The sequence below is a fragment of the Rana temporaria genome, chromosome 5 (genome assembly GCF_905171775.1).
Source record: "Rana temporaria chromosome 5, aRanTem1.1, whole genome shotgun sequence".
Taxonomy (NCBI): Eukaryota; Metazoa; Chordata; class Amphibia; order Anura; family Ranidae; genus Rana; species Rana temporaria.
Window position 1 is genome coordinate 346885636 of NC_053493.1, and position 16494 is coordinate 346902129.

General features: G+C 42.7%; 1 protein-coding gene across 1 annotated transcript in view; it reads right to left on the minus strand.

Annotated features, from left to right (window-relative positions):
* LOC120941194 (myosin-9-like) overlaps positions 1-16494 on the minus strand; it is a 137120-nt gene that overhangs the window by 50582 nt on the left and 70044 nt on the right. Inside the window, exon 7 of the mRNA XM_040354492.1 lies at positions 15782-15936. Coding sequence (XP_040210426.1) covers positions 15782-15936 — 155 coding nt within the window. The remainder of the gene's footprint in view (positions 1-15781; positions 15937-16494) is intronic.

The following is a 16494-nucleotide window of genomic DNA, read 5'->3' on the forward strand; positions in this document are numbered from 1 at the left end:
AGGGACAAGGTGAGTAACTTGCCTGTGAATCCAGCGAGAAGGTAAGCCGCGCCACTGCACACTCTGCACGTCCACCCCGAGCGCTCCCGCGTTAATCGCGCAATAAAAATATTGACGGCGTTAACATGGGTTTGCGTTAATGCCGTTAATATCGCGTTTAACGCACAGCCCTAATATATATATATATATATATATATATATATATATATATATATATATATATATATTTTTTTTTTAAAGTAAATACTTTTGTTTTACCTAAATTCCAGGTCTTTAACTTTTGCCTAGCTGAAGATGACCCAGACCCTGCACATCCCTCTGCACATGCGTGTGGTCCCATGAACTGCCCTTTTATGTCACACATCCCAGGAAGCAGCTTTTGGGATCTAGTGCATTTGCATAAATGGTGTGGGGCCTCTGCCAGTTTACTGGCAAGGCCCACTGCATGTTTCTGCAAAGGCAGGAGCGTACAGCACATGTGCAGACCCACCACAGGATCTGCCAAATCCGTTGGACGTAGAAAAGATTTCTGCACCGTATCTTTGCATGCACTGGATCTCAATTCCAGATTTTGGCACACAGTAATGCGAGACTTTCTCCCTGGTGTGGAGTGTCGTGCTCGACCCCCTCCCCTGGAATACAGGAGAGTCAGGACGCCCACTAACACACAGCTCCTTTATCTGCAACGTAGAGTGTCCTGGCTCTCCTGTAGTCCAACTGAGGGGGCGAGCATGACACTCCACACCAGGGAGAAAGCCTCTCATTACTGTGTGGAGTTACAGACAGAAGAACAGGAAGTGAGGATTTCTCAGAAGAAATAAGGACATTTAAAAGCAAAATGGAAGGATGAGGTAAGTGAAGGAGGACTGCACTAAGGTAAGGGAAGCTATGTCAATTTTTTTTTTACCTTTACAACCCCTTTAAAGCAGAACTCTGGGCAAAAACTTTTTTTTCTCTTGTTGCATATCTCCTACCTTCATCAGCTATGCCACCCATCTTTTTCTGAGCTCTGTAGTTCCATTGTAGTAGCCTGCTCATTTTACAGAAAAAACTGTTACTGCCCTGGGGTTTCCTGTTTGTAAGACCGGTGGCTTCTATTCCTCCTGTACTTCCAGCCACTGGTCTTGTCACTTCCCACTTGTAGTCCTATCTACAGCAAGCAGGGATGTACTTCCGTCCCCACTTGCTGTAGTGGGCAGAGGGGGTCTCAGGCCTCGTACACACGACAGAGAAACTCGACGTGCCAAGCCCGTCGAGTTCCTCGTCGAGTTCCTTGTTGAACTTGTCGAGAAGCTCGGCAGGCTTGCTTTGCGTACACACGTAACATACCAAAATCTGGTCGTTCTCCGGCGCGATGACGCTCACGACGTATGACGCGACTATAAAGGGGAGGTTTGATTTTGTTGGCGCCACCCTTGGGGCTCCTTTTGCTGATTCCGTGTTTACGCGTGTTAGTAAAAGTTTGGTGAGTGACGATTCGTGCTTTTCAGTCTTTGTGCTTTCAGATTGATCTCTGCCGTTCAGTTTGTACTTGTGGGGGTCGTATCTAGGCAATCGAGACGTGCGGTCAGGTCGTATTGTTTTACATTGCGGTCCTGTCCCCGCGTTTTTCATTGTCAGGGTCGTTCTTCATAGGTCTTGCTGTTCTTCACTGCGGTCTGTTTAGTGCAATTCTGATTTGTCGTTCGTAACTAGCCTTGTAGCCATGTTGCAGGCACCTAGTCGTCGCCGACTTAGTGCTAAGCATCTTCTGAGTATAGGTCTGTTTGTTTATGACCTAGACGATGAGGAGTTCATGAACAGGAGGAGGACACGTTCATGGACCAAGAATTGGTTGCTCCGTAGGAACCAATTCTCTCACATGCCTTTGCTGCGGGAGCTTCAGGAAAATAATCCTGTTGATTACAGGAATTTCCTGAGGATGTCTGATCCCGTCTTTCAGCACCTGTTGGCTTTGGTGTCCCCCTATATTACCAGGCAGGACACCGTTATGCGGGAAGCCATCAGTGCTGAGCAGAGGCTAGTTGCCACCCTCCGTTATCTGGCAACTGGGAGAAGCCTTCAGGACTTAAAGTTCTCGACGGGCATCTCCCCCCAGGCTCTGGGCCTCATCATTCCTGACACCTGCTCTGCCATCATCCAGGTTCTGCAGGAGGAATATATGAGGGTAAGTTTTCTCCTTTAATCTCACATTTTATGTCTATAATGTATGCTAATGTCTTGTAGTTATCTCCTCCTTCCCTAATTACCATGTCTGGAATATGCTGTGAATGTCCCCTTTGCCCCCATGCATGATGTAAACTTTGATGCCCCTTTTTTGGCCTACATGCATATTTTCCATCACTTACCTCCCCAGCATGCTATCCTGGGCCCCAACCTACCTAGTCTAGTCACTTCCCAATGTATTGTGTTATATCCATTGTAATGTCCCCCCCCCTCCCCTCCAAAATGTGTTGTAAAGTCTATGTTCACCAATATTTAATTTTTTTTTATTTATATTTTAGGACTCCAAAACTCATCTAGCCCTCCCCTCCAAAATGTGTTGTAAAGTCTATGTTCTAAAATATAAAAAATTTTTTTTTTAATATTGGTGGACTCCAAAACTCATCTAGCCCTCCCCTCCCAAATGTGTTGTAAAGTCTATGTTCACCAATATTAAATATAATTTTTTTTATATTTTAGGACTCCAAAACTCATCTAGCCCTCCCCTCCCAAATGTGTTGTAAAGTCTATGTTCACCAATAATCAAAATTATATTTTTTTTAGTACTCCCAAACTCATCTAGCCCTCCCCCAAACTTGGGCACTGGCCCATCAGAGGGGGTGTTTAATGTGTTAATTGTCTAAATATATTTAGATATAATATGCTAGTTCCCAGAAATGTTAGAATGCTTATAATGTCTTTGTATAATCTGCTTGCAAGGTTATGTGGCTAATTTTTTCTTTTTTTCTTCCCCAGCTTCCGTCCACACCACAGGAGTGGCAGTCTGTGGCTTTGGACTTCCAGACCCGATGGAACTTCCCCAACTGCGGGGGAGCCATCGACGGGAAGCACGTCCGCATCGTGCCTCCACCCCGTTCAGGATCCCAGTTCTTTAATTATAAGGGGTTCAACAGTATTGTGCTGATGGCGGTGGTGTCAGCACAGTATGAATTCCTTTTTGTGGATGTCGGGATGAATGGACGGGTATCGGATGGGGGAGCCTTCAGGCAGACGGAGTTCGCGCTTCGCCTTCAGGATGATGATCTGTCATTGCCACCGGATGACCAGAATGTAGAAGGCCTGCCATTTGTTTTCCTGGCTGATGAAGCGTTTGCCCTGGGACCCCATCTTATGAGGCCATACCCTCAGCGCACCCTCACCCCAGAGAGGAGTGTCTTTAATTTCCGGCTGGGCCGAGCACGTAGAGTGGTTGAGAACGCTTTCGGCATCATGGCCAGCCGGTTCCGCCTTTTCCTCACCTCTCTCCACATGGCGGAATATAAGTGGAATACTATTATTTTTGCCTGCTGCATTCTCCACAATTTTTTGCGGAGACAATCTCCAAATTATATGGCCCTGGTTGGGCCCGAGGCACAACATTTGACCCCTGCAGAAACTTTGGCGGGCCTTGAAGCTGGCCACACAGGACTGCCCCCCCAGAGTGCCCGTGAAGTCCGGGACAAATACATGGACTATTTCATGGGTAGGGGGGCAATACCATCTCAAGCAAATTTGCCCTAATTGTAGCTTTCTAAAAAATAAATCATAATCTTTTTTCTAAACTTGTTATGTCTTGCTTGTGTTGTTTGGAGTTCTTTACTAAGTGTAACTAAGTGTATTTTCATTATCAACTAGCAAACATTTCCCAGGTGACCCCCAAACCAAACACCTAGAAAATTTAACGTATTTTAGGAAAAACACCACACACTTTTTTGATGTTCAAAAGCTCTTTATTTTCTTAATTTTTTTATTTTTATTTTTTCCAAAATACCCTACAAAAATTTTTGTTATATTTTTCTCATACAATATACAATCATTTTTGTATTTTTGTGGGTGATTTTTCTCATACAATATACAATCATTTTTGTAATTTTTTTGGTTTTTTTTCTCATACAATATACAATAATTTTTGTATTTTTGGGGGTGATTTTTCTCATACAATATACAATCATTTTTGTATTTTTGTGGGTGATTTTTCTCATACAATATACAATCATTTTTGTAATTTTTTTGGTTTTTTTTCTCATACAATATACAATCATTTTTGTATTTTTGTGGGTGATTTTTCTCATACAATATACAATCATTTTTGTATTTTTGGGGGTGATTTTTCTCATACAATATACAATCATTTTTGTAATTTTTTTGGTTTTTTTTCTCATACAATATACAATCATTTTTGTAATTTTTTTGGTTTTTTTTCTTAATAAACATTAAAATCTGGTTATTTTATTTTTTTGTTATTTTTTTTATTAAAGAAACTGTCAAATCTGGTTATATTATTTATTTATTTATTTTTTTATTAAATAAAGTATAAAATCTGGTTATAATATTTTTTTGTTTTTTTTTTAATAAAATAAAGTATAAAATCTGGTTATATTATTTTTTTGTTTTTTTTTTAATTAAATAAAGTATAAAATCTGGTTATATTATTTTTTTGTTTTTTTTTTAATTAAATAAAGTATAAAATCTGGTTATATAATTTTTTTGTTTTTTTTTTAATTAAATAAACAGCTAAATCTGGTTATATTATTTTTTTGGGGTTTTTTTAATTAAATAAACAGCAAAATCTTGTATTTTAAAAAATTTTTTTTTTTTTTTTCTGATTCAGACTCTCCCCAAAACATCTAGTAAATTTTTTAATTTAGTTTCCACCCTCCTTGTTCTTTCGTTTATTTTTCTGTTGGCCAGATGTATCTCCTCCACCTCATCTCTGCAGGCCCATATTTCGGAGATCAGCATCTGTTTAGTATGCATGTCCAAGCCACCACCTGATCCTGAAATGTGGGACAAAACAATTTTTTTAAATTAGGCAGGCCTACATCTACATTACCTGAAGCTGGGTTAGTTATATGTTACTTTACCTGATGTGGTGGCAGGCTGCGCATCATCACCATCCCTCGGGGGTGTGGCTTGCTGGACTTCTTGCTCCCTTCTTGCTTCATGACGCCCTACGAGAATGAAGAAAATGGAAACAGGATTTTTATAGCTTATAGGCCTGAAAGAGGAATATGATTCACTTTATACAATTTCTGGGACTATTGATGTTTAGAAAAACCCCTCAGGGCAAAACACAGGATTGAAGGCATTCACAAAGATCCTGACAAATCTTGTAGCTTTGGTCTACTTTTAAACATGTAAGCCAACCAAGTATACACTGGATCACCTCAGCTTTGTGTGAAGCCCAAAATGGGTTATTAAAGGGGACAACAATTATGCAAATGAGTCCACATGTGTCACCGACTGCTGAGCAGACTCTCCTTTTACTGTATATTTAATTATTAAAAAAAGTTTTGTGGTTTTAATAGCACATCTACATAATTTTCACGATTGATCTCACCACAATTTTAAAAAAATGTCATAATTTGTAGGATTTTAAACACAATATTTAGTCGTTCCGAATGGACGTCCAGTTTGACGACAAATTCTTGTGCATAAAAAAATATTACAGTACAACCTGAAATAAAAAACACATGGCGCGGAACAAATCTTACAAAATATATAACAAACTTACTTCTTCTAATCACTCTCCTGATCCTCTTCATTTGTTCCGGCTCACGTTTTTTAAGGTCACACCACCTTTTCCGGATCTGTTCTTTTGACCTTTTCACCCCAAATTTCTGATGGAGACTCCTCCTCACCTTCTCCATTATTTGGGCCTTGACCTTATTAGGGTACTTATATGGCCCATGCCTCCCATCGTAGTCCTCTGCTTTGAGGATGAGGACCATCTCCACCATTTCCTCAAAGGTCATGTTGGAGGCCTTACAACGGATTCGCCGTGCTGCCATATTCTCCATGTGCTTCCAACAAAAAAAAGATGGAAAAGGGGCGGGGAAAATACGACACCATGAACGTCAGGGGCGGGGAGACGTGCGTAAAGTCCCACATGCGCGTGTATAAAGGGCTACCACGTGAGTAAAAGGGGCGTTCACAGTTTGTGGAAGACGGCGGAGATAACGATCGGGTCAAAGACCGGTATGTAACTACATTTTACATGTTTTTCTTGATTGAATGATTTTGTGGCCTACATCTTAGGTTCATAAATTAAAACATAGCCAGTTTGAAATTTTAAGGTAATGGTCCGCTATAGTGCCGTCGTACGTAAACAACGCTTTGATTATGCATTTTGATCCAACTACTGTTGTGTGGGCAATCTCGGTTCTCATCAGGATGTCTTCTAAAAACAAGTCGGTTTAAACATGATGCAAATGGTCGCTTTTATGTCTTGACCAAACTATATCGGGAGTGCTTTTCTCTAACTAACGTTTCATACACAAATGAGGATGAGATCTGGCTTATTAGTTCGACACAACTGGTCATCTGTTTCCTAGGAACTGACCCAACATGATCTGCTGCCAATTCCTCCTTGTCGTTTTTGCGACGGAAGATAAGGGGCGGGGGGGAAACATCAATTTTTTTTAAGCATGGGCGGATGTCGTGTGCGGAGTGTATATAAGGCTCGAACACATGTAGCGTCCATACGACCGGGTTGCGTAAGAAAGACGTTTGAACGACAAGCGTGTAGGTATGCTTCGAACTTGGGACAGCAGTGGCATCTTCAGGAAAGACAGACATTTAAAGGAGCAATAAGCCAAAATTGTTTGGGGCAGAAATAACTAACTTTACATTATATCAGTCTTGATTTCATGTCCTCATTGTCCCTTTTTGCTTTTAAGCAGCTGTAATCCTTTGCATAAATCATCACTTCCTGGTTCTCTGGCTCCCTCTCAAATTTATCAGGGGAGCTTGTCACTGTGGTCTAAGCTGTGTGTCTAAAAATCCACCAAAACAATGCTAATAATTTTAGAAATTAAAATATGCCCTGCTTTTATTTTTTTTGGGTTCTGTGTGTCTCTTTACTTCACAGAAACATTAAATAAATTTAAAACCAAAAGTGAAACTAGAGGCACATTATATGTATGCACTTGTATGTCTCTAGACACTGTAAACAGTCATTTCCTCCAAAAATATAGTTATCCATTACTGACCCTTTAAGGGCTAGCTTGTGAGAAAGAGTAATTGACTTTATAGATTGTGTAGTGACATTATTTTTTTATCCTTGGTTTTGGACAGGAAAAGATGAATCTCTTTAACCGACCGACTTCTTGGAGATCTTCATTGATCGGTGGCAAGAACTTCCTGTTCTGTGGGCCACCAAAGACCCCATATCTAGAAATAGAGAGTTGCGCAAAACTGCACTGGAGAGCCTGCTCCCACTTGTGCGGAGACAGGTGGGGTTTGATGTGACAACTGACCAGTTGGAGGTCAAAATTGGGACCTTGAGAGGCACCTACAGGAAGGCACGCAACAAGGTCTTGGCTTCGATGAGGTCTGGAGCTGGAGCAGGGCGGGTATTTAAACCCAAGTTGTGGTACTACAGCAAACTGAGCTTCCTGGATGAACACCTGGAGGTAAGGGAGTCACTTTCTAGCCTTCCCCCCAGAAGCCACAGAAGGTCCAGCCTTCCCTCCAGCCAACCTGCTGCTCCCTCTGCAGATGAACCCTCTCAGCAGCCTTCCATCCTGGATGAAGATCCGGATTTGCCCAGCTGGAGCCAGGTATATAGTACTTTCAATGTGCAAATGTGTGGTGTTTAAATGTTGTTAAAGAGATGTAAATTAAGATGTTAAAGGTAAATAAAAATTAGATCTAAAAGTGTTATTCCTAAAATTTGTCAGTATTGGCCATGAATTTTTGTGGTGTGATTGACCATAAAACATGGGTCAGAATGATTGGCTTAGCTAAGTCGTGACTAAAAAAAATGCAACAGTCAGGAGCTTAAATAAATAAAACAAAAATTTTTTAAAATAGTAAAACTTTACTTTTTTTCCATACACAGGACGAGACCAGGCAGCAGGAGGATCAGGAAAATGCCAGGCAGGAGGAGGACAGGGTGAGTGGCTTGGAGGAGGCTGCAGGCCCAAGTATCTTGGACGTGTTGGCAGGCCCAAGTATCTGTAACGTGGTGGCAGGCCCAAGTGGAGCGGATGAGGTGGCAGGCCCAAGTGGGTTGCACGAGGTTGCTGGGCCAAGCACAAGATGCCAGGTGTCTCCTCTTCGTCTGCGTCCGAGAAGGCAGGTGAGGGATACAAGGGTGCGTGACGCCTCACTAGCCCTCATTCGGGACGCCCATGCAACCCTTCAACAGCCTCCCACTGCTCAGGAGGGATTTGTAACAGTGGTTTTGGCCAAAATGTCAGAAATGACATTAGACCAACGCCTCCTCTTTGAGGGCCTCCTCATCACCCTCGCAAATCAGGGGGTGAGGGGTCTTCTCACGGAGGACACTGTGATTTGCCGCCATCCCCATCCTCACACACCACATAACTCCCAAGCTCCCCCACCTTCTTCTTCTTCTCATGCTCCTTCTCAAGCTCCCCCACCTTCTTCTTCTTCTCATGCTCCTTCTCAAGCTCCCCCACCTTCTTCTTCTTCTCATGCTCCTTCTCAAGCTCCCCCACCTTCTTCTTCTTCTTCTTCTCATGCTCCTTCTCAAGCTCCCCCACCTTCTTCTTCTTCTTCTTCTCATGCTCCTTCTCAAGCTCCCCCACCTTCTTCTTCTTCTTCTTCTTCTCATGCTCCTTCTCAAGCTCCCCCACCTTCTTCTTCCTCTTCTTCTCCTGCTCCATCTGAACATTCTTCTTCCTCTTCTTCTCCTGCTCCATCTGAACATTCTTCTTCCTCTTCTTCTCCTGCTCCTTCTGAACATTCTGCTTCCTCTTCTTCTTCTTCTACTGCTCCTCCTCCTTCTACTCCTCCTCCTTCTACTGCTCCTCCTCCTTCTACTCCCCCTCCTTCTACTGCTCCTCCTCCTTCTACTGCTCCTCCTCCTTCTACTGCTCCTCCTCCTTCTACTGCTCCTCCTTCTACTCCTCCTCCTTCTACTCCTCCTCCTTCTACTGCTCCTCCTCCTTCTACTCCTCCTCCTTCTACTCCTCCTCCTTCTACTGCTCCTCCTCCTTCTACTCCTCCTTCTACTACTCCTCCTCCTTCTACTGCTCCTCCTCCTCCTCCACCTCCTCCTCCACCACCGTCGGCTACTCATCCTCCACCACCTTCGTCTACTCCTCCTCCTGGCATGAGTACTACCCCTGTGGCACCACCTCCAGCCAGGCAGAAGAGGAAGGCTGCTGAGAAGGCTGCAGAGAAGGTGAAAGAGCAGGCTGCAGGGAAGCCACCAAGGAAGGCCTTGAAGAAATCCAGAAAGTGACTCCCTTACTTCCATGTGGTGTACCAGAGTTCAGGCTGCTGTAGTACCACAACCTGGTGACATCTGCCTGCCCTGCTCCAGTTTCTGACCTCGGGGAGTCCAAGACCTTGATGCGTGACTTCCTGAATGAACCTCTCAAGTCCCCATTTTGGCCTCCAACTGATCACCAGTCACATCAGGCCACACCTGGCTGTGCACAAATGGCAGCAAGCTCTCCAGTGCTGACTTTTGCATAGTAAATTTATTTTTATTACCAAAATAAATGGTACATTTTTTTTTTACAGTTCATACTTGTCCTTGTATTTTTTTACATTTCAATTTTGCAAGTGAGAAGGCAGGTTCTTATTTTTTAAAAATTGGATATAAGGTGTAATTTGAATGGGACACATGAGATAAGACAAAGCAATAAGGTTTCTATGGGGGGAACTTGACATTACAAAAAAAAAAAGTATTTGCATTTTTTGAAAATTTAAAATTAAGGTGAATATTAAAAGCAGGATTTAAAACACACGACCAAAATAAGGTGACAATAAAAAAATAAAAAAATATTGAGTCCAGTAAGAAAAAGGTTCCACCTAATTTTAAGGAACTCTGTGTGAATATCTTAAAAAAAAAAATTATATTGCTGTTTTGTGCCCTTACAAAAAATTGTGTAAAGCGCTGCAAATAAACGATTAAATAAAGTTGGAAGCGACACGAATGTGCTATCTCCATTCCAAACGCTAGTTTTACCTATGTTGGTCTCCAGTGTCTAAGTTTTTGACAGGTCTCTTAGCATACACACGACCGAGTTTCTCGTTTAAAAAACAGCCCGATGAAGAACTCGTCGAGCCAAAATCCACTGCCATCGAGAAAATAGAGAACCTGCTCTCTATTTGCTCGACGAGTTCCTCGGCGGCTCCATCGGGCCGAAAATGTACACACGACCGAGTTTCTCGACAGAATCCGGCTCTTCACCGAGATTCTCGACGAATTCTGCCGAGAAACTCTGTCGTGTGTACGAGGCCTCACAGATCCCAGTCTGTACAACCCATAGAGGTGGCGTCCTTCTCCTCCACTCTGACAGCACTGGCCTCAACACCCCCGCCGCAGCCTGCCTGCCCACCACCCACCTGTCATGTTGCACAGGGTTGTTAGGAGAGCCACCCGATGACACAGAGTGGTGATCTCCCAGTGTGACAGATCTTGTATGTGAAACTCCAGCCTTTGTAAAGTGCTGCCTCCTGGACTGGCATTGGACCAGTGTGCTGTCTATCACAATGCAGGTTTAGTAGGCAGGACTTTACAACAGCTGCAGTTACACAAACAAGATCTGTCACACCGGGAGATCGCCGCTCTGTGTCATCGGGCGGCTCTCCTAACAAGCCCTGCTGCACAGACAGGCACAAATAGGCTGCACTGATGGGCACTGAGGTAGCACTTATGGGCACTAATAAACTGCACTGAGGTGGCACTTATGGGCACTGAGGTGGCATCTATGGGCATTGAGGTGGCACCTTTTGGGCACTGAGGCGGCACTTATGGGCACTGGAGGTAGTATCTATGGGCACTGAGGTGGCACTTATGGGCACAGATAAACTGCACTGATAGGCATTTATTTGCACTAAGGCGGCACTTATGGGCACTAATAAACTGCACTGATGGGCACTGAAGCGGCACTTAAGGGCACTGAGATGGCACTCATGGGCACTAAGGCGGCACTTAGTGACCGCCCTGTCAGATCTCCACTCTCCTCTATGGCGGTATAGGATGAACACGGACTGTCTGTCTATCTTGCTGTGTGTTACGGAGTTGGTCGGTAAGTTGGTCGGTAAGTAGGCTTGGTTTTTCCCTGGGCATTCCCCAGGTTTTTGTTGTTATCTGCTTTAGCCTTCCAATGCTACTTACTGTTATGGCCAGCTATAGACGGGGGCAGTGGACATGTTTATGCTTCACCTGTGGTGTTTATATTGGTCCATCAGTGCACCAACACCTTTGCAGCCATTGTGCTATATGCTGGGTGCTTGGTGTGCTCTTGTACCTTTAAATGAGGGGTGGCTTCCCTTCAGTTCACCTGCCCCTGTCTATCCATTAAAATGCATGTGCCTCCACTGTGGGGACGCTCATTGTTTAGTGTTAGGACCACAGATATTACAGGGTGCCTTGGCGCGGCTCTGTGGCTCACGCATGCGTTTGCAAATGCGTGCAGACTGAACCCCTGTTTTTAACACATACTGTAGACAGGTTAATTGGTTTTCTGCAAGTTGGTCGGTAAGTAGGCTTGGTTTTTCCCTGGGCATTCCCCAGGTTTTTGTTGTTACGGAGTAGTATGGCTGGCTGCAGAATGAGGGGTGCGATTTATGTTGAAGTTCACATTTAACATGTACAGGCCTAGTGTAACTGTGTAACTGCAATTCCCGAAGCATGATGAGAAGTGTGAGTATAATGGGGGAACTAATGCGCAAACCACACTATATAGAGAATGGTCCAATAGACTAAAAATAATACTAAGCAGCAGCCACAACTAAATTAGTGATCACACACTGACAGTATTGAAAAAAATCAAGGGGGTGTAATGGCGCTCGCTAATTTATAATGATTAGTGCAATATATATTAAAAAGGATCTAATATCCTAATAACGTGCATTAATAATGCAAAAAATAAGTAAATTACGTGAAATATATGCAATATTAAGTAGGATGGCTTAGGTAAAAAGCCTCCGTGGAAATGGATGATGTCCTGATTTTTAAGTTTTGAGCCCGCCGTCATGTCAGCGATGGTTGTCATGACGGCGCCGCAGCTACAAATGTCACCCTTCATGCCGACAGCTCCATACCCTATGATTAAGTGGCGTGCTCAACCACGTAACGCGTAAGTGAGAAGGAGAGCCGTTGGTGACGTCACCTCTGCTCGCGGCCGAGAGCGGAGGTGAATCTGTTCATTCATGCTGTTCGCTTTGTTCAACCCTATGTGAGTGTCTATGTTTTTGAATAAATCAGTTGGTTTTAAATGTTATTACACTATGGAGCGTATCCTTGTCTTTTTATCCATTGCTGGGGGCCCTTATCCTTGCTGAGAGAAAATTAGTTATCGCCAGCCTGGGGAGTACTAAGTGATCAATCCGTGGTTGTGAGCTGCTTCCTGGATACTATTGGGAGGCTTTTTACCTAAGCCAGTTGAGGTGAGAGGCTGGGGAAACGCGGTCACTTGGAGTGGAGCACCTACCAGTTTGCAGTGTATTTATCATCACTTTACACTTCAGGAATTGCTGTGGACATTTCCTTATATATGTGCATGTGATTGGACATATTTATTTTTTGTGGAGGAGCACTCATCATTGATTCACCTGTTGCACATCAATTGCATGATTTTTTTACTATGCATCTTTTTTAATACAATATTAATTTCCGGAATTGCTGTGGACATTTTTTTCATTTGTGAATGTGATTGGACCTATTTTTTTTTATTCATTGTTGTGGAGAAGCACTTGTCATATATTCACTTGGTGCACATTATTGCATGAATTATTTGGTATGCATCCTATTTAATATTGCATATATTTCACGTAATTTAATTATTTTTTGCATTATTAATGCACGTTATTAGGATATTAGATCCTTTTTAATATATTTGCACTAATCATTATCAATTAGCGAGCGCCATTACACCCCCTTGTTTTTTTTTTTTTTTTCCTTTTAAAGTGTATTTTGTGCGTGTACTCGAGAGAGGAGTTGGGAGTAGGCAGGCCTCCCCCAGAGGCAATCTGCCACCTTTCTCCATGCCCCGGGTGGCAATGGTGGGTGTGTGAGGGGGTCCTCCCACACAGCCCGCCCTACCTGCTCCGCTTTGAAGCCCAACGGGGCAGAGGGACTCCCTATAAGGGAGTGAGAGGATCTAGCCCGCTCAACCAGCCCCGTTAGTCCTTCGCCTCTCTTTTTTTTTAGAGACCGCGTGGTCAAAGTGCGTGCATGTTAACCCAATTTCGAGTTCGTGTAAGTGTGGTGGTTTTTGTGGGAGGGGGGTGGGCGTACTAAGTGCAAGCTTACCTCGCATAGCACACCCACCGGGAGTCGGGCTGAGACCACCAAACTGAATTCACATGTAGCCGAGACCGGGATCCGAACCCCTAGCTGCAGAGGTGAATGGCTTGTCAGCGCAGTGCCAATCGCGTTGAGCCACCGCAGCTCCCACCCCCCTTGTTTTTTTCGATGACGAGAAGTGTACTTTGATTATAGAGAGAGAGGAGGGGATATGATGAAATCACTATTCTAATAGTTCCTCCTTGGCAGAAAGATGCTGCATTTTTTAAATTACAGAGAGAACTTCCTGAAACTTCAATCAGATATTTCTCTTCAATGGTAAGAAATTTCACAAATGTAATTTGCCGACCCCGGAGTTCTGCTTTAAATGTTTTCAGGTCAATCAAACACTTTTAAACTTCTCATACTGTAAGTATCATTATTTTCCACTACCAATTCCTCCATACACATAATACCATTAAGAGTCCCGATCCACTCCGGAATTGAGGGACTAATAGAAGACAAATTACATGCTCCCAAAGTTTATAAATAGGAGGGAATGCTCACTAAAAACGAAGGAGGGTACCTACAGAGGCATGACAACGGCAACACAAATCCAACTGAGATGGAAAGATACAAAGTAGGTTAACTGGAGTGCGATACCATCTCGAAAGCAATTAAAAATTGCGTTCTTGAGTATCACAAGCCTTTGAAAATTTAGGTGTATTGACAAAAATTTGATCCCATTCCTCAACATGAATTGGGCGGCTAAATTCCACTGTCCATAGTCCTGCAGCAGCGCTGCAAACTCCTGGTTTGATAAGAAAAAAGTGCTATGTAGGATGACCAGATCAGATGTAGCCAAAGTATGTGCTCCAATCACCAAAAGTACATTCACCACGTGGGGGGATATAGGGTCCCCTTCGGGGGAAACACTCACCAGATGGTTTCTTTTAAATAACGTTTCAATATATATTTCCTCGCATGCTGCCTTCTGATGTTGAAATCTGCATACCCCTCTCACTTCTTGATCACCGTTTATATTTTTACTCTCAAGGTATCATATCCACAGATGTATAAGGGAAGGAAAAAATCCATATAGTGCAGTATCGTTTTAAAACTTTAATGTCACCCCAAAAAATACATATACACCAGTCCCCTTATAAAACATGCGTACCAGATAATAAAAATAGTCAGGCAAATGTATAACATGTAGATGTTTTTTTGCAACTCTCACTGTTTGGATCTGGACCCCTGAAGACCGCTCTGGAGACTTTCCTGCAGTATTACACTTCCTGGTTTCACAGTCAGTGGAGCGCAAACGTCACTTCCGGTCGGATGCTGGATCGCAACGCTCTAAGAGTTTGCGCTCCACTGACTGTTGCAAAAGAGTTGCAAAAAAAATCTACATGTTATACATTTGCCTGACTATTTTTATTATCTGGTACGCATGTTTTATAAGGGGACTGGTGTATATGTATTTTTTGGGGTGACATTAAAGTTTTAAAACGATACTGCACTATATGGATTTTTTCCTTCCCTTATACATCTGTGGATATGATACCTTGAGAGTAAAAATATAAACGGTGATCAAGAAGTGAGAGGGGTATGAAGATTTCAACATCAGAAGGCAGCATGCGAGGAAATATATATTGAAACGCTATTTAAAAGAAACCATCTGGTGAGTGTTTCCCCCGAAGGGGACCCTATATCCCCCCACGTGGTGAATGTACTTTTGGTGATTGGAGCACATACTTTGGCTACATCTGATCTGGTCATCCTACATAGCACTTTTTTCTTATCAAACCAGGAGTTTGCAGCGCTGCTGCAGGACTATCAACAAGCTCTGTGCACGCTGTTTTAATTTTTTTGCTTTTACCAAGTGACTTTTATATTTTAAGCAGCTGCTTTTATTGTTTTTATTGTGTTTTATCTGGACAGATGTTTTAATTGTCTTGTACTTTGTGGGTCATCCTAAAGCGCAGGGTTGTACTACCAATAGAGGGCCAGTGAATAGTACTATTGTATACTAAATTCCACTGTCCAGTTGGCTGTAAACTAAGGTAAATCGGGGGAGTGAAAAGTAGATAATAATGCAGAAGACTTAGACATAGTACAGGTTGGAGACAAAGAGGATATACATAAATCCTCAAATTCTGTAAGTGGCCGATGAATAGCAGTTTTCGGGATCAAAAAGCGATAAAAACATTGTAATTGAAGATAAAGGAACCAAAGGCCCCTCCTCTGGCCATGCATAGCTTGAAATTGTGAAAATGAGAGAAACGTATCTTCTATAAGCTCCTATATTTTTATTCTGAATGGTTACCCTTAAAAACAACAATGCAATTCCATTTTAATAAAACATACCGCAGCTGGAAAACAATACGCTCCTGCACAGACTGAGCTGTAGCTACATACTGCTCCTCAAGCTGAAGTATGGTAGATTGTACCGATAGACATTCCGACCTCTTCTCTGTCAGTTGTGCCTCCACAGTTTCATGTTGCTTTGTCTGTTCCTGAAGCTAAAAAATGAAAAATAAAAATTTAGATAAAGCTGTCAAGACCAAAGTACTGTTTAATTTTTTATTTTTACACAAAAAAATAAAGATTTATTATAAACTTAACATTTTGAGGGTAAAAGTTTAGGTTTTACAAAACCTAAAAGATATAGGGGCAGATTCACAGAGATCGGCGTATCTCTGTGCGGGCGTAACGTATCTCATTTACGTTACGCCGCCGCAAGTTTTTTTAAACACAGGGATTTGCGCTGAATATACTAAAGGTCTTGCATGGAACTAGGTCCATGTAGCCCCTGGGGTGGTTGCTGTCACAAGACCTATAAATAATAGGTCCCAAAAGTGTATTTGGTCGTGAGTGCCCCCATAGTAAGTGGCTTGCTATAGGGGCAATTGGCGGGGGGAGGAGCCAGTGGGTACCTGCAAAGAGGAGGTTCGGGACTGCTCTGTACAAAACTATTGCACAGAGCAGGCAAGTATAACATATTTGTTATTAAAAAAAAAAAAATTAGGTTTCCAATCAACCAAGCAAAAAAAAAGTGGCCCCATCTATCTCTTGACACA